An 18,344-nucleotide genomic window follows, 5' to 3' on the forward strand; every position below is an offset into this window, starting at 1 on the left:
AAGTCCAAACTTCTTGAGGCCAAGATAAAAGCTCTGGAAAAGCAGTTGAAAGAGGCAGAGAAGGAAAATTACATTCTTGAGAAGAAACTTAAAAAAACTCCAAAGGAAGAAGCCATAGAAAAAACTAAGACAGAGTTTAAAGCAAAGCTGGATCTAACTTCAAGTGTATTAACTGAGGAAAAACAACGAAACAAGACATTAATAGAATCTCTGAAGAAAAAAGATGTTGAGGTGACTAATCTCTTGAAGGAACAGTCGAAGAAGCACTCACTGCATGTCCTAGCTTTGACAAAAAGTTTTGAACCCGTCTCATATGATTGGAAAGAGCTCAGGAAAGAAAATACATCCTTAAATTCTCAGGTAAAGGCACTCACTGAAAGCAGGGAGAGGGATCGAGTTCTCATTAAAGACATCACCGAACAAGTGTTTAAGTTCAGATCGTTGTACATCAGTGAGAAGATACAACACGAGAATTTGAAGGAATCCATAAATTTCAATCCGGCTCAGGTAGAAGACAATATCGATGTGGAAGAACCTACAGTCGAAACTCAAACCAACGATAAACAAGTCAAATTTCTACCCCCCATTGACAAACCAACCCTCCAGCCGCCCAAAATAAAGCCAATTTGTAATCGAAGAATTTTGTTTATGAGTGAAGGCAAATTAAAGCCAGAGTTAAAAGTAGACAACCTCACAACAAAAGAAAAGTCAAAACAACGTAAGGCATTGGCCACTAGCACAAAGAAGAAGTCTGATAAGCCATCATTTACATCGACAGTTAGAAAACATTTTTCCAGGTAAACTGAGCAGTCAACCTGGGGCGGAGAGCCACAGTAGATGAGAACGGTAAAGTTTCCTCATTAGAGGTTAAAGGCAAAAATATATCACGAGGTGCGTTTGTGAGGCATATACACCTGGAGGGTGGGCTGCAACCCATGGAGTCCAGCCGAAGAAGAGACGTGATTCCCTCTTCACACGGGCTCACCACCTGTGGGAGAGAAGAAGGGGTGGGGTGCAGTGTCAAAGGATGGCAGCTGAAGGTGGGAACCTTGGTGATCTGATCCTGAGCTACAGAAGCTCCCTGTACAGCTGGTGTCAGAGTCTGGTCCTCATTGCCAGCACTAACTCAGGCTCGTTTCCAGTGAGAGTTGGACTCCGCCACTGCTGCTCTTTGTCACTAATTCTATTCAATACTTTTATTGACAGAATTTTTAGACACAGCCAAGGTGTTGAGGGGATCCGATTTGGTGGTCTGAGGATCGCATCTCTGCTTTTTGTAGAAGATGCGATCCTACTGCCTACATCAGGTCGTGATCTACAGCTTTCACTGGAGTGATTCGCAGCCGAGTGCGAAGTGGCCGGGATGAGGATCGGTGCCTCCAAATCTGAGGTCATGTTCTTGAACTGGAAACTCTGGTTAGGATGCCTCCTGGATGCCTCCCTGGAGAGGTGTTTCAGGCACGTCCCAGCAGGAGAAACCCAAGGGCAAGACCCAGGACACGATGGAGTGACTATGTTTCTCAGCTGGTATGGGAGCTCCTGGACCAAGTGGCTGGGGAGAGGGAATCTGGGCCTCCTTACTTATAGGCTGCTGTTCCTGCGACCTGAAGTGGATGGAGAAGCAAAAAAAGATGGATGGATGGACCGTTCCAATAATTAACTAATGACGTCTGCTTAGACTTTTATTTATTTTTGCAGTTCGGTCATAACCGTAGTTTACTGTTTTAATCGTATCAAATTTAGATAAACTCATTAATAACTTTAAATAGGATGCATAGTTTTTCTCCGGGTGCTCCGGTTTTTCCTACCATTTAGAAGGAAAAATCCTAATGGTAGCCTAACAAAGCGATTGGGCTAATTGGTGTCTTTTAAATTTACCCTTGTCTCTCGTTCACCAACTGTTGGACAGTCTTTAAATGGACACACTCTTTAAACTAAATACATAGGTTTTTTTCCAGGTGCTCCGGTTTTCCCTACCATTCGGAAGGAAAAATCCTAATGGTAGCCTAAAGAAGTGATTGGGCTAATTGGTGTCTTTTAAATGTACCTTTGTCTCCCGTTCACCAACTGTTGCACACAATCTTTAAACTAAATACATAGGTTTTCTCTGGGTGCTCCAGTTTTTTCTACCGTAGGGAAAAAAGTCATTAGGAGTGGAAATAAAACAGGGACAACTCCTTTATTTACCTTTAGGCTGAAGAAGCTGATCTGGAGTGACGTGAAGGCTGCAAACTTTGCTATGCAGCGTTAGCTTTAACTGGTAGCAATGTCTACTTAATTCAGGATCATTTGAAAACCCATGAAAAATTAAAAGCCCATAATATTAGGAATACAATAACGTTCATAGTATTGCTTTATTTGCGTCTGAAATACGACTTTGTCTTTTCTGGCTGTCATGGTAACTCGAAGTGGAAACAAGAAAGCCGCATTGTGGTTGTGAGGATGTGATGTCAACGCCGTACGCGCAAAGAGCCCATTGCTTTATGTGGTGGTAGACTTCCAGGTATTTATACTAAGTCACATATGTATTCATGGGTGGCTACAAGGTGGACCAGCAGCTGCGCTCAAGTTCCCGCAAATTGGGATATAGAAAGGAAAGATGCGCAGCCACGTGCGCAAGGCTTTATATATACAAATTTTTTCGTGCACCGCACTTTTCTAAATTCTTACGTACGCCCAGCTTTAGTGTGAATACTGAGCAATCTTTTATACATGAAGCCCCTGATTTTTACTTTTGTTAAATTTACCACCTCTACGTTTCTTGTGCAAATAAGCAGTGTTCAAAAGAGCTTATGCTTTATAAACAATAATTAATTTGGTGTCAAGAGATGAGTATTTTCTTTCTCGTAACAAACTGCCCCATACTCAGACTTTAGGTTTTGTGTTGAATGTCTGTTTTATAATATATTTACCACCAATGACAAAAAAGAAAAATAAAACTTACAACTTTCAGAAAAAAACATAACTTCAAAATTCTTGTTGAGTAGAACTTATGGGGAAATCTAGAATGCTAAATAATATTACAACAAAGCTTGGTCTTATTGGTGCTTGGAGAAATATCAACCCCAAGAAAAGAAACTGCACATTTTACTCGTTTCAGATACTGGGGAATGAATGTATTAATCATTTCTAATAAAAATACTGTCAAAAAAAATAAAATAAAAAAATAAAAAATCAAGGAGTCACCTAAGGAATACTTTGAAATGATTATTTCATCAATAATATGGGAAGGAGGAGAAGCAGTGATTAAAGAGGGAAAATGATAGAAATATCATTCAGAATGAAAGAACAAAGGGAGTTGGAAAATAAGATCAAATAATTGGAAAGGGAACATAAACTAGGATAAAAACATAATGGGTGAGCTTAAAAAGCCAAAAGATAAATAAGACAAAACAATAACTGTCAAAGCAGAAGGTTCTCTACGCTTCACAAATCAAAGGAATTATGAAATGGGCAATAGGCATTTCAACTTAGGAAAGCCCAAATAAATAGGCATGTCTCCAAAATAAAAGACGTGCCTTTTATTTTGGAGACTTCTTCTCATCTCGCCTCAATGAGATGTCCCGGAACATTCTTTGCTAGAAATCTCTAACGAAACTGCTTGTGTAACTGAAGAAACTTAAACCCCTTTTTCCTTGTTGTGATAATAAAAGGCAGCTGGGAGGTGAGAGCCAGTGGAGTTGATCCCAGTTGTTTGATTCCGGTTCTCCGTGTCTGGTTTCTCTCTTCCCCGCTTCTGCAGAAACGTATTGTGTCTCTGGTTGACTCCTTGCAGGTTGTAAACTAAAATAGACCCAACACTGCCCTTTACAACAAAGATGGTTTCAAAATTACTTGATTAAGGAAACAATATTTGGTCAAGAATAAAAGGGAAATTTAATGTTCCTATGTCAAAAATTATAAATAAAAAAAAATTGCTAAGATTGTACAGAGAGTTAATGGAGACTGTGCATAAGTTGATGTTACTTATGTACGCCTCATTATACATTCACAGACACGAAGGTCAGTTATATTTCATGACTGACATTAACTTTAGTATTGCTTTATTTGCACCTGAAATACGACTTTATCTTTTCTAGCTGTCATGGTAAGTCAAAGCGGAAATACATCACATCGCTCATGCGGATGTGACGTCAACGCCGTCTGTGCAAAGAGCCCATTGTAAGTTAAGTAGTATTTCAAAAGAGCAGAAGAAGTCTTGGTTTTTGAAAAATAAAAATTAACATCTTGGTTAATTTTAGCATATACGCTCATACACTAATTTTAAGGTATTGAATGGAATAAGTTCATGTTACTCAACATGCTATTGTGCAGACCGACTGGACCCGATCAGTCCTAACACACACTACATATGATCGGTTACGATTATTGCAAGCGACAATCTTAGAACGTTGGCCATTCAAAGATTGTCAATATTGGGGCAAAAAAGTGTGTAGTGTGAACTGGGCTTAAGGGAGGAGTGAACTATTGCATCGGATGTGCCCGTCTTCTCTATCTAAACCTAATTATTATTGAAGGACAATATAGTATACAGACTTCATAATCTGCACTATACAACATTTATTTCCACTTTGTGTTTAAGCTGTAGTTTTTATTCAAGTGCATTTTTTGTTAATGGAGACTGAGAATCAATTTTAAGTTTTGTTTTTGATTGTTATATTTTGTTTACCAGTGCCAGTGTTAAATGTTCTTTTGAACATGCATCTATTTTGGATTTTTATGTCAATGGATTATTATGGTAATGATGTAATAATCCAAAATCAGTTTAAAATGATCTTCAAACAATATTATCATTTATCGCAATAATTTCTGAGACAATTAAAAGCTCAGCAAAATTTGTTATCGTGACAGGCATAACAACTACTGCAAACTAATCAAAAAGTTTAATTTTAGAAATCAGATTTGACACATCAATTGGAAATTACTGCAACAGGTGGGATTTTTTTTATTTAAAGTTCAGACAAATATTCATTAAATTTGATAAGAAAAAAAGTAATGAGGGGGAAAAGAAAGGATTTTGGCACAAGAAATTGACAATCCAATTCAGATCAAACATCTTTAATAAATCTCCAGTCTAGATTAAATGACATGTTTTTGCTTAGAGCTTCTGGAGTCTTGACTTCGCTGAACTCCTACAGCAGCTGTACCACTGAAGGAGCTCATTCACTGACTCCACCCCCAGAATCACAGATTCCCGCCAAAGGAGACGAAGCAAGCCAAGTCATTTCAGGACAATTTACTTTCCCCATGTCTGAGTTGTTCACTGCGCTTGGTAAGTAAATTTTTTCTGAGATTATTTATAGCTATTTCTTTGAGTTGAGTTCAACCTGTACGACACGTTCGCCACATGGCTCGGCGTTAGCATACTTAGCTTAGCATGCCGAATGTTTGCGGAGTAGAAGTGTTGGGGAATAAAATTGAGCCGGTAAACATTCAGCAAAAATTTTTGGCCTTTTAGGAGTATGATTTTTTTTTCATGATGTTGAATGTTTACATAAATATTAGACAGATTTTTTTTCTTTGAAAAACTGTATAAAGGGCTTTTTCATGTTGAAAGTATTATTTCTGCTGTTGTGTCTTCTTATATACATTTTGCAGCATGTTTTAATGCCTTTCTCTATATATACTAGTACCAATGTGGTTACAGATAAATCGCCAGTCATCAGCGTCAACCTCCTGAATGTAAATGTATTTTTACTACTAATAATATATTTGTCTTTTTACCTTCCCAGGCTGGCTGCAAAGTCAGCTGGCTTTGTTATCAGAAGACATAAAATGATGTCTCAAATCACAACATGCAAAGTGAAGAAACTTGAGTTGAGCTGTCCCGAAAGATCGACAAAATCAGCATGAAGAATAATGAGATTATAAGAGAAAAAGAAGTCCAGATTTCTTGAGAATAAGGTAAAAGCTCTGGAAAAGCAGTTGAAAGAGGCAGAGAAGGAAAATAAAGTTCTTAAGAAACTCCCAAAAACTCCAATGGAGGAAGCAATAGAGAAAACTAAGCAAGAGGGTGGACAGGCAGCAGCTGGGTGGTGGTCCTGGAGGTATCTGGGGGCAAAGCCTAGAGGAGTAGCGAGGATCAGGTAATTGGTCTGGACCTGGAGTGGTCTGCATCTTTGATAAAGGAATAGATGGAAGAGGAGTCAGAAACAAGTTAAACACTGTAAAGGCAGCACTGAGAGCTCTGTTGAAGTACAACCATCTGGCATCTGCCTCAGAGAAACCGTTCCTGTTTAAGGTCCTTGCTGATTGGCGATGATGAGCACCAGCTGGATCCCATCGAAGTACAATGTTAAAAATAACTTAAACAAGACCTCATATAGTTAAAAAACTGATTTTATGTATTCAAGTTTCAAATATTACATTTGAGTTTGCATGGATGTAAAATTACTGCTCAGTTTAAAAATTACAATACTTAAATCAGTATTTAAGTACTTAAATACTTAAGTATTTAAATACTGAAAGGCAACAAGCAAAGAATAAAAACAAATTTTGATATTGACTCTCAATTTCATCCACAAAACATTTTTGTTATCATATAAACAAAACATTTAAGTGATGTTGCCCGTCCTTGAACACAAAGCTGATCCCTCTTCATCCTGACACCAACTCACACACATCCTCATTCATCGGTCATGTTCTGCAAATAAACACAAAATCAATAAACTGTGTGCATATTCTAGTATACATAAGTCTTGGTTTAGGATTCATTCTATTTCTATTCAGTTTGTTCGTGCTTACTGATGTTTTCTGGCTAGGTGTCTGGCACCGTACTCCCCTGGTCAGTTCATCAATGCCTGCGCGCCCAAGTAAAGTTCACTGTTTTTATGACAGTGGTCATCACATTATGCAACTCCAGAACTTTTCCACACAGCAGTTCCTGTTGGATAATGCAATGATACATGATCGGTGGCGTCTTATTGTTGCTTTTTTGGATTTTTTACTTCATTAGTCCAACCATGCCTGTTTTTCCTCCACACATTGCAGGTGCACCGTCTGTATTTATTTTGTACTAATGATAACTTGTTGTGTCATATAACGTTCATATTAAACTGTTACCCTTTTGTTTCTTTCTATTAATGTAATCGCTGAGTCCGAATCAGTCAAGATACTGTATAAGAAATATATATGCTTATAAGACTTGGCAGTTTCTACAATTAAGTTTTTTACATATATAATTAAAAAGTCTCTCAGGAAGCTGGAATGTGAGCTGGTATTGCTGTTGCATAGCAACATAGCATACATCAAAATATTCCACTGATGGACTCTGATGATGTCAAAGTGTTATGATGTCACAAGGGACAGATGCCGCAAATATCTGAATCAAACTCGCAGAGCTCAAGTAGAAGCGTGGACGTTGGTTTTCCCATATTGGATTTAACTTTGCGTTTTTTCGTAGCTTTTCTGATACATCGGTTGGACAGTCAAAATGTCTGCATTTGACATTGATTCGTTGACGCAGTATCAAATTAAACAGATGACTAGAGATGAATTGGTTGTCTTGGTTGTGGACTGGTTACAAAGGTTTAGAGACAAATCTGCATTACTGATTAAGGAGAACAACCTGCAGGAGGATTTGGAAAAAGCTAATCAACAAATTGAGCTTCTAAATGAGAAAATTGCGTCACTCACCAAAGAGCTAAACTGGTCTATCAAGCAAAACAAATACCTGGAAGGTCAGCAAATCCCACAGTTACAACACGAGTTAGAGAACCGGGGTTCCCACAGGGCTCAGTTGTTATCTGAGGTAAAACAGTACCAAACTAAAGTCAAAGAGCTTCAAAGCGCTTTAAAAAACCTTGAGAGGGACTCAAAACAGCAGATTGATCGGATTTTGTTGGAAAAAAGGCAAGCGATGTCTCAAATTACAGCACACAAAGTGAAGATTGAAAAGCAACAAAGTGAAGTGAAGAAACTTGAGTTTGAGCTGTCCCGAAAGATTGACGAAATCGGCCTGAAGAACAACGAGATTGTGAGAGAAAAAGACAAGTCCAAACTTCTTGAGGGCACGATAAAAGCTCTGGAAAAGCAGTTGAAAGAGGCAGAGAAGGAAAATAACATTCTTGAGAAGAAACTTAAAAAAACTCCAAAGGAAGAAGCCATAGAAAAAACTAAGATAGAGTTTAAAGCAAGGCTGAATGTAACTTCAACTGTATTAGCTCAGGAAAAACAACGAAACAAGACATTAACAGAATGTCTGAAGAAACGGGATATCGAGTTGAGTAATCTCTTGAAGCAACAGCCTAGGCGCCGCTCAGAACCACAGCGACAGGCCATGGTTGTGTCAAAAAGTTTTGAACCCACCGCATCTGATTGGAGAGAGCTGAGGAAAGAAAATATATCCTTAAATTCTCAGATAAAGGCACTTACTGAAAGCAGGCAGAGGGATCAAGTTCTCATTAAAGACATCACCGACCAAGTGATTAAGTTCAGAACGTTGTACATCAGTGAGAAGATACAACACGAGAATTTGAAGGAATTCATGAATTTCAAACCGGCTCAGGTAGAAGACAATATCGCTGTGGAAGAACCTACAGTCAAAACTCAAACCAACGATAAACAAGTTCAAATTCTACCACCCATTGACAAACCAACCCTCCAGCTGCCCAAGACAAAGTCAATTTGTAATCGAAGAATTTTGTTTCTGAGTGAAGGCAAATTAGAGCCAGAGTTTAAAGTAGACTTCCTCACAACAAAATCAGATTTAAAGCAGTTTAAGCCAACGGCCCCTAGCAAAAGGACGCCTGAAAGGCCACCATTTTCACCGACAGTCAGAAAGCTTTTTCCCAGGGAAAGTGAGAGGAGAAAAAAATTAGAGGGCAACCTCGGGGGAGTGCCACAGTAGATGGCTGCTACCCTGTGAACTGAAGTGGGTGGGTGGATGGATGGATGGATGGATGGACAGTTCCAATCATTAACTAATAACGTCCGCTAAGACTTTTATTAATTCTTGTAGTTTGACCATAGTCGTAATTTTCTGTTTTATTCTAATCAATTTTAGATAAACTAATTAATTAATAACTTGCATACTGTACTGACCGCTGTGTTTCTTTCTACAATACACTTTAAATGGGATGCATAGTTTTTCTCCGGGTGCTCCGGTATTCCCTACCATTCGGAAGGAAAAACCTGAATTGAAGCCTAAAGAAGTGATTGGGTTAATTGGTGTCTTTTAAATTTACCCTTGTCTCCCGTTCACCAACTGTTGGACTGTCTTTAAATGGACACATTCTTTAAAGAAAATACATAGGTTTTCTCCAGGTGACCCGGTTTTTCCTTCCATTCGGGAAAAAGTGATTAGGCTAATCGGTGTCTTTTAATTTTACCTCTGCGTCTGGACTAACTGACTGTTAGAAATACCAAGAATATGAACTTACCTACTTCAGACTCTTAATGCGTTTCTTTTTAGCACACACTCCTTAAATGGCCTTATACAATGGCTTCCAGCCCTAATGTTTCTGTATTGTCTGTCTTCTTAGTCATCTTAATTTTTACTTGACTGCTCAGGATGAGCCACAATTTTTTCGACTATTCGGGAAAAGAAGTGTTTAGGCTAAGGGTATAACTTTGTGTTGCAAGTTGGTGGGGATGGGAGAGTGTGTGTGTGTGGGGAGGGGGATTAGGGTGCTGATGCACCCACAGTCACTGGAAGGCCTTGTCTTTTCAACTGCTAGGAATAAAGCCAGAACTTACATGTGAATGCCAAACAGTCTTACTCAATAAATCTTTAATATAGCCAATAATAAAAGTTGCAAAACCTTTTTTGGGTCTGGTTGGGGCAGTTGGTGAGTAGAGTGACCATCAATTTTACTAGATTCTATAAAATGATGATGATGTTTGGATATGTAAAATATATATTCCCTCTGCTAATAAATCTATAGTTTGGTTTCTGTCAGTTATAGAAGAAACAAGAAAGAACAAAGCAAATTTCTCTGAATAATGGTCCATAATTGAATTTTACTTCATAGTAGCCATGATTTAAAATTAAACGAACTTTGGCTCTCTTATGCTTTATGAAATGTTTCATCCTATTTGATGATTGATCTGAATATTGCCACGTTCTACGAACAAATGATGCAATTTGTCCAGGGGAAAAATGTAGAAAAACAAGTGGTTATATTATTATTATTTTGTCAAGTCTTAACGTCACACGTTAAGATCACTACTGACCTTTTTACTGCCATGGCAATCAGCCCCAGGAGCGCAGAGCAAAGATTACGTTCAAATGCATCGGGAATTAACGCTAAAAAAAACCCAGAAAAATATTTACCACACAAAAAAGGACGTACAAATACCAAACGGGACATTTTGTCTGTTGCTGATTTATGTTTCTGCATTTCCATTTTGCGATCATTAGGAAGTGATTGCCTGAGCACTAGCAGTGGTTGATTAACTAACTTAAACACCTTCTGATTGTCTGTCAGAAAATGCATGACAGATTGAACCAAAATCCTCCGAACTACATGCTAAGTTAAGCTAGCATAACTAACCTACTCTCCACTTTCTTTACATCTTTTTTTTTAATTAAAGCTTTTTACTGACTTGTGAAATGGGATCCCTTTGGTCTGTGTTATCTTGCTATTATAGTGTTGACAATTAATATAAAAACTTTGCTTCCCCTTCTCAGATTTTTTGCTTGATGGTGTCATTTCCCAGACCACCAATATTCCTAACTCAATGCAAAGCAGCGGCGCATGTGGTGCACTGCCATGGGGCGCGCAGTAAGTCACTAGATCCACTAGATCACTGAGCAGCATAGACGTAACTAACTGAAGGACTGATGTGGAAATGTCCCCACCGAGATTTCCTCCTCCTTTCTTTATGTGCCTGCATCCCTGTGCGGACAGCAACTCAGCAGCAGCTGCACGCTTTATTAACAGTTAGTTGATGATTTTTAAAATTCCTCTGCAAAACGCAAACGCCAAGTCCGCTGAGTGATCTGATGGATTGGACGTCACGTGACTTAATGCGCTGCTGCTTTGGGTCATTGAATCAGTCGGTGTACCGGTGGTCGGGAAAATGACTCAATGAAGCTAAGAATCTGAAAAAGGGATGCAAAGTTTTCATATTAATGAGGTCCAAAGGTCACATGTGATCACATAAAAATCACACATGTGGTTCATGCAAATTTTTACATGTGAATGATGTCAATCACGTGAAAGCACACGTATATGTGTGACTTTGGAACGTTTCGTGGTAAAATCACATGTGATTCTCACATGTGAGCGCATGTGATTTTAAAAAGAAATCACATGTTTTATTTCATTTTGTTTACAAAATGGTTACAAAAAACTTGCTATGAATAAAGACATGCGAGACAAATATATTTGAATCCCCAGCAAAAAATCTGAAATGTATTTATTCCTCTTTAAGTCTATTCACCATCAGAATGTAGCTCATCTAAATAAGCAACATTCTGTGGAAGATCAAAGAATAAAGGAAAACAAACAATTTCAACACACAAATTGCAGCACCGTCACCAGCCAGCCACAGGACGACTTGACTATTGGTTCACATCGTTTTCCCTTGGCTGCCGTCCCGCTCATGCAAAACCAGACTGGCCAGCATCGTGTTTGACTCACAAACCTGGTTCTACAAACCCGGTTACATGGGGATCCCGTCCCTGTCTGTGGCAAAACCCTCAGGGAGGGCGGGAAGGTAGCCCGGACAGGACCTGATAAAATAGTTAAGGTGCCTCAACATGGCCTGCTCCCAGTGGCTGAGTAGCAGTCCGAAGTTGACCTCAGGCGCCAGGATCTCTCCGGGAACCTGGTGGAGGCGACCTGCAGGGCGGCCTTGAACTCCACAATCTGTGTCGCTTTTGCTCGCTGGCACCTGTTGTTGATCCCGAACGATAGGATCAGCCACTCCACAGGACTCCTGATGATGGCCCTCTGCAGGAGCGCCTCCGCGTGGCGCCTCTTGGCACTCGGTAATGCGTCTATTTGGAGGTTCGGTGCATCAAAGGTGGGGAAGCGGGCCACATTGGAGTCCCCCAGAATCATCCATTTGTGGGTGATAGTGAGGCTCCAGTCCTCCATCTTGTTGGGTGTGGAAATGTGCTGTGTGGGACGGCAGCACAATGCTCGGCCCTCCGGAGTCTTCAGCTCCACTCTCGCCGTGAGGCAGATGCGGCAGCGGCTAACGCAGCAGGAGGAGTGGGAGATGCTCTGGGGCGTTGTCCAGGGGTTTGCTCCGCCCCCTGTGGAAAAAGCTGGTCCAGCTCCTGGATGGAGAGGTCCAGCAGAAGAGGTGATTATTGGCTGGGTCACCTGGGTGACCGTGGTTTGGGCCGGAACCTCCATGGCGACCAGCTGGTTGACAGCGGGCCAAGGAGTGGCGATGGGGCTCTCTGAGGTAAGTCCCTCATAGTATGAAGGTTGAGGTTCAAATAGGTCCTGGCTCAGGCCTGCAGGCCAGGTGGCGCCGTTTCTCCGGCCGTTTCCTGGGGCCCCGGTGGGTCCCATCAGGAGCTCGCAAGGTCCGGCAAACTGATGTCAGCGATATCAACGTCCTTGTACACTGTCTGTATAAAACAATGCAAAAAAATTATTTATTGGTTGATCATTTTGCCCATTACATGCAAAGTCCATGTAATGAGCAAAATCTCTTTTAATGACTTATCACATGAGCAAACTTATTCATGTGTGATTTTAATTTTGCTTTTCGTCTAGCGGAAAAAACTGAAATTGCAAAATTGCTTTGTTTTTTTTGTGTGTGTGTGTTTGCTTTACATTCATGGAATTTCAACAAAATTTTATGCATATTTGTAATGACTAATACAGCTATTTTTACTTTGTCACCAGAAAGAGTACAGCATTTCATTCTTGTCCCATTTCCTCCTCCTGAGGTAAAGGTTTCGACTTAACGTTGAAGGTTGAATTAAGATGGCAGAAATTAATGTTTAGATGTGAGTCTCATGGGAAAGAGGAAAATGAACCAGACACATTTATAAAATCACAATCTGAGTCTGACGTGCTTTGAAAGAAAAAGGAGAATCTTCCACATTAAGGTGAAGGACTGCAGAGTGTGTGTGTGTGTGTGTGTGTGATCTCACTCGGTCCTCAGTATCATCTCCTAATTCACCTCATCAATCCCAGCTGATTCGCATCATGACTGATGTCTACAAACTCTGTTGGGTTGCATTGACCTTTCACCCACTGGAAGCTGAATTAAAGGAATAACAGTAAGATGTCTGACACAGGTTTCCTTCTTGGCGGTGCAGTAGCAAAGCAGATCACTATGAATCTCTGCACAGCAAGTCAGGATCGATGCTGACAGCATGTCTGGAGTCTAGTGGCTGTCGATATCTGTCTATTGATGATGCAATATCAGGGTTTTGTTGACATGATATATGTTGCCACTATTTTTACACTCAAGATCTTTAGTGCTGAAGTATTCCTTGTTTCTCTGGGAGTAAAAAGAAATGAATCATCAGCAGCACAGAATTAGAAAAATCTTCTGTGCCTGAATCTTTGGAGACGACTGATCTGTTCACACTCCTGCAGTCTGACACACACAATGACTGATTATGGATGTGTGTTGTGTGTGTGTTGTATCTGCTGGGAAGGAACTTCAGTGTTGTTTCTGGCAGGAGCCAAATAATCCTGATCCTCCAGGGCGAAGCCAGTTCTGTCTGGCTGAGACACCTGGAGGATTTGACGGACGGCCCCCAGGTCAGGATTAAAAAATAAAGGGAGTGGACATTTATTTTGGAGCCGTCTGCGTCTGGTTAATGAGGTCAGCGGCTGCAGCCAAGAAGAAAAACAAGAGAAAATGCCTAAAGCTGTTTCAGACACGTGGAGGAAATTTAAGAACAGTAGCTGCATTTCCAATACAAATGTTTGCCAAACTTGGCCAATAAAATTAGTCAATACTTGCAAAAAAAAAAAAACATTTTGCAATTGCTACACTTTCATTAAAGAAACATAGTTAAAATCACACTTAAATAAGTTTGTTGTACATGAGGTTTCTCTGGTAATTTATATATATTTTTATAAGTTATTTTATGTTTGCACAAGATGCAACAGATCTGTTCATTGCAGGGCAGAAGAAGAACTCATATTTGGTCTTAAACAAAACGTTCACACAATCAGTTGCAGAACGGCTGTCAAAAATCAATGGAAATACTATAAAGAATAAAAGTTTCTCTTTGACATTTAGATGATAATAGTTCTCTCCCAACGCACCAAGAGACGCGTGGATCATCTCCTGGTTGATGTCATCAACAGGGAGGACAGAAGATCCACATTTTACCCAGACGGAGGAGCATGTGCCGCTATCTCACGAGGGGAAACATCTTCATCATTTCCACCAGTTTCCGCTTCCTGAAGGGAAAACACTGGACTAATAAATAGCATCAGAGGTCAGAGTCGGGTCTGAGTCAGTCCTACTTAAACAAACTGGTGCTAGGAAGGGGGAAAAAGTTGAAGAGAGAGGAATACTGAACGATTTGAGGCTGTAATAACAGCCTCAAATCTGGCTTATCACAGCCTCTCATTGGAACACCTTGTCCTACAACTCAGTGTGTGGACAGATGCATAACACGCTACCTCTTCATCTCAGCAGCTCAAGCTTCACTCCTGTTATGTAGTCACCAAATACACCAAGCTAACTTTATGTTTAATAACCTTTTAACAAAATTTTAAAACTATGTAGCTGAAAAGCAGCCTTAAGTCAACTTGAGCCAGGCCGTGTTGAAGTGTCGTTTTGTGTTAGTCAGTAAATTCAGCCCCCTGTTAGCTGAAACCAAAGCCTGAGATGAATCAAACCGTGGATCTCTCTGCGTTTTCTTTCGTCTTCGGCCACAGCTTCAGCAGAGCTCATTCGGAGCGGCGCGAGGGCCAAAAAACGATCCGCTTCTTAAAAAAAACACATCGTGTTTGAGCCGACAGGAGACTCGGGTCTGTGGCGGGCCGAGAGACGCTTTGATTCACCGTCTCCGGGCTCCAGCCTGATATCCAGTAATCCCAGAGAGACGCTTTGCAGGGCATTTACAAGGAAGAACGTTTGTTGCTCAACATGATGGGGAGGGAAGACGGAGGCTGATGGGAGGCAGCAACGTTTCCAGGCTGAACTCCTGACTGAGACCAGAGATGATGATGATGATGATGATGATGATGCTCTGGCGCTATATAGTTAGCAATAACATGTAGGAACATGGTTAAAGTGGTCCAGATCAATAAACTTTAAATTCCAGTGAATATTGGATAAACAACAAATAAAATGAATTATGATCAAAAAAGGGAATAGCTGAGACCAAAGCAGGACGTTGAAGACTTTTATCATGCAGGTTTTTAATGGAAGAAAAAAGAGAGAAAAATGATGAAAATGATAAATCAAGCAAATGAATATTACTGTTTCTTTTCATTTATCATGCGATTAACTGATTTATTGTGTATTGTGGCAGGCATAACTGACACTGTGAGTTAAAGAATTGTGTTAATATTTTCTCCTTTCCACTCAGAACACTTCAGGTCAAACACACACACTGCAGCTCTGCCATTTGTGATTCCCAAGCAGCTGGGCGGGGTGTGTGTGTGTGTGTGTGTGTGTGTGTGTGTGTGTGTGTGTGTGTGTGTGTGAGGTGGGGGCGGAGGGTGGACCGTGTTGACAGCCTGCAGGGAATCAGAGAACAGACTGGGACCAGTTTATTCCCAGCAAGCTGGGTCGGGTTCTGACAGTCCCACCCAGAGCCTCTGGCTTCCAGGATCCAGGACAGAGAAAACTCAGAGAGACGAGGCCGGCGGTTCCAATCCAGACAAATCCTAGGAATTTATCATGTGAAAACCCATAAAATACACAACAAAATGCACATTCATACACAGGGATTTAGAACATTTCACATGTGAAAAAAATATGTGAAGAGGTTTATTATTATTATTATTAAATATGAAAATATTTCCAGTTTTTTTTTATTTTTAACCTTTAACCATGAAAAGTTCTACATCCACATGTATTACATGTTTACACATCTAAACGTTTGTCTGCACTAATATCAAAATGAAGCCTTTAGAAGTTCTGGGTTCTAAGATGGACTTCCAGATGTGTCAGCACGGATTTAAACTTTCAGACTCCAGTTTATGGGACAAAGCTGAGCAGGAAGTTGGAAATCCTCTAAAAACACACACACACACACAAAAAAAAAGAAGAAGTGGCTGCTCAGGTAATCTCACGTCGAAAAACAATAAAACTTCATGTCTGAAAACTCATCAAAGCATTCCTCAAGCCTCTTCTCCTGCTGCAGGAGCGGCTCCGCTTCCTTCATCAGTCCTCATCATCGTCTCTGGAGGAAACCTGGTGAAAGGAGCGAGTGAGGCTGCCAGTGTGTTCAACGCTCCAACATACCACAGTCCCAGGAACATCTGCTGAGCTACTTGCTGCTCCTCCACCTCCACTTACTGAGGAATTTCAGCTTTTATTTGCTATTCAGGAGGCTTTCCAAGCTTCTGTCCATGACTCATGGCTTTTGTACTTTCTGTCCACACAGTGAGGCGGTGCTGCTGCGAGTTGATTGAAAATCTGTCCTGTGGAATAAAAACTAAACAAACAGAATAGTTCCAAAAGCAACCTGCAGTCAGAAAAGAAAAAAACAAAAAAAGAACCTGGAATAGGGAGGAAGGACAGTTCCAACGAGGAACAGAAGCTGAACATCCATCTTTATTTTGTCAGATGACAAAAAAGAAGTTTTTTTTTAAAACGTCTATTAACTCTTCTGTGACCAAAGCAGGAAGAAGAACAAACCCGTCAAGCTTCCATTACCAAACTGGAGGGACAGTTGAGGAAAAGGAGCAGTGCCTCAAACTCTGATCTAAAAAAAATGCTTTTACCAGCTTTACTGCGAAGTGACGACAACAGATTGAGTTAATAGTTGTCGCTTCACTCCTGGTGGTTCAAGGCACCAGGTTCAAGGTTAAAGGCAGCGGAGACTTTATTTTTCTGTGAATTTCTGGGATAAACTCATAAGAACTAATTAATAAGTCCCCCAAGTAAGTTCTGTGGTTCACTTCCAGGAGAACAATCCAAGTAGGAGGATGAACAGGAGCTGGATCACCAGCCAGTCTGCCTGGTACCCAACAGCTACAGTCTGAAAATGAACTGAAACCCGTCTCAACTTTCCACTTGGGTCCATGAATCCCAGCAGCAAGGTGAGCCATCATTAAAGGTCTGCAGCACTTTGTGAAGAACAAACTGGAGAGGCCACATCAATGATGCAGAGGAAGAACGAAGCAGGAGCCAAGCCTATTAGCAGCTAACAGGAGAGGGATTTATGGCAAGCTGACTGACCACGAAATGAGGGATCTCAGAGGCCGCCTAAAGGCTGCTGACAGAAACTTGGTCAGAGGAGAGAGTTCCACCTGAGGCAGGTGGAAACTGAACACTGCTTTAGATTTCCTGTGGATTTTCTGCAGCGGGAACTTGGCAATAGAACAATGAGTGAGGCGAAATTTATAAACTGTTTCCTTCAGCGACCTGCTTTTATCAAGAGAGGCTATATTGAACAGATATACTAGCTAATTTAGCTAGTGTTAGTTTAGTTGTGTCACACAACTTGCTAAACCAACACTAGCTAAATTAACTAGCTGTCAGCTGTGATGGTTTAGTTTTGCTGGTTAGCGCTCCACAGCAGAGCTCCCATTTCCTGTCTGTTCTGTTCCTGATGAAAAGTCTGGAGAACAAAGAGAAGTGATTCATCTGGATGAAATCATCTGATCCCAAAGCTCTGATAGAGTCTCCAGCAGCATGTCCGGTGTCAGAGACCAGAGACATGTCCTCATCAGGGACTGAAAGCTGTCCTCTCTCCATCTCCATCACCTCCTTTGGTTTTTGATCTCCAGACAGAAGCAGCAGAACCTGAGGAGGATTTCTGAACCAGGTGAGACCTGAGCGTTTTTTTCACAATGGAAAATCTGTCATATTAACAGGATGTGTGTGTTTTCTCTGCAGCGTTCAGTTTTGCAAACTATCCCAGTTGCTGCCTTGTCTAATATCAGCTTGAACCTGTGGAGGTTTGGTGGTGGAGTGTAAGGAAGGTTACGGGTTTTTTAAAGGTGAGCTGCTGACATTAGCTAGTCTCTCCTGAATGGTGGTTCTGACCGAGTCTCTGCTGTAAGCTGAGATGGTCTGAACATTGGGTCGGTTCGCTGGCGGCTGCTTTACATCTCAATCCCAAGTATTGAGATGATTATTCTGACAATATTCTGTCAAAACCGTTTCCAACTCCTCTTCTAAATGAACAAAAGGTGTTGATAAAAAAAAGGATAAAAAAATAAGTATTTTCATGATTGCAACAGACATTAATTTCTGGGAAGTTGAGTTGCTAACTTATAGTTTACCAAAGT

General features: G+C 40.6%; 1 protein-coding gene across 1 annotated transcript; it reads left to right on the forward strand.

Annotated features, from left to right (window-relative positions):
* Nucleotides 1-7,432: 7,432 nt before the first annotated feature.
* LOC129364913 (rho-associated protein kinase 1-like) lies at nt 7,433-8,848 on the forward strand. Its single transcript, XM_055037863.1, has one exon. The coding sequence runs from the start codon at nt 7,433-7,435 to the stop codon at nt 8,846-8,848; it is 1,416 nt and encodes a 471-aa protein (XP_054893838.1).
* Nucleotides 8,849-18,344: the final 9,496 nt, after the last annotated feature.

Source organism: Poeciliopsis prolifica, unplaced genomic scaffold (assembly GCF_027474105.1).
Source record: "Poeciliopsis prolifica strain line A6 unplaced genomic scaffold, Auburn_PproV2 SCAFFOLD012, whole genome shotgun sequence".
In the NCBI taxonomy this organism is placed as follows: domain Eukaryota; kingdom Metazoa; phylum Chordata; class Actinopteri; order Cyprinodontiformes; family Poeciliidae; genus Poeciliopsis; species Poeciliopsis prolifica.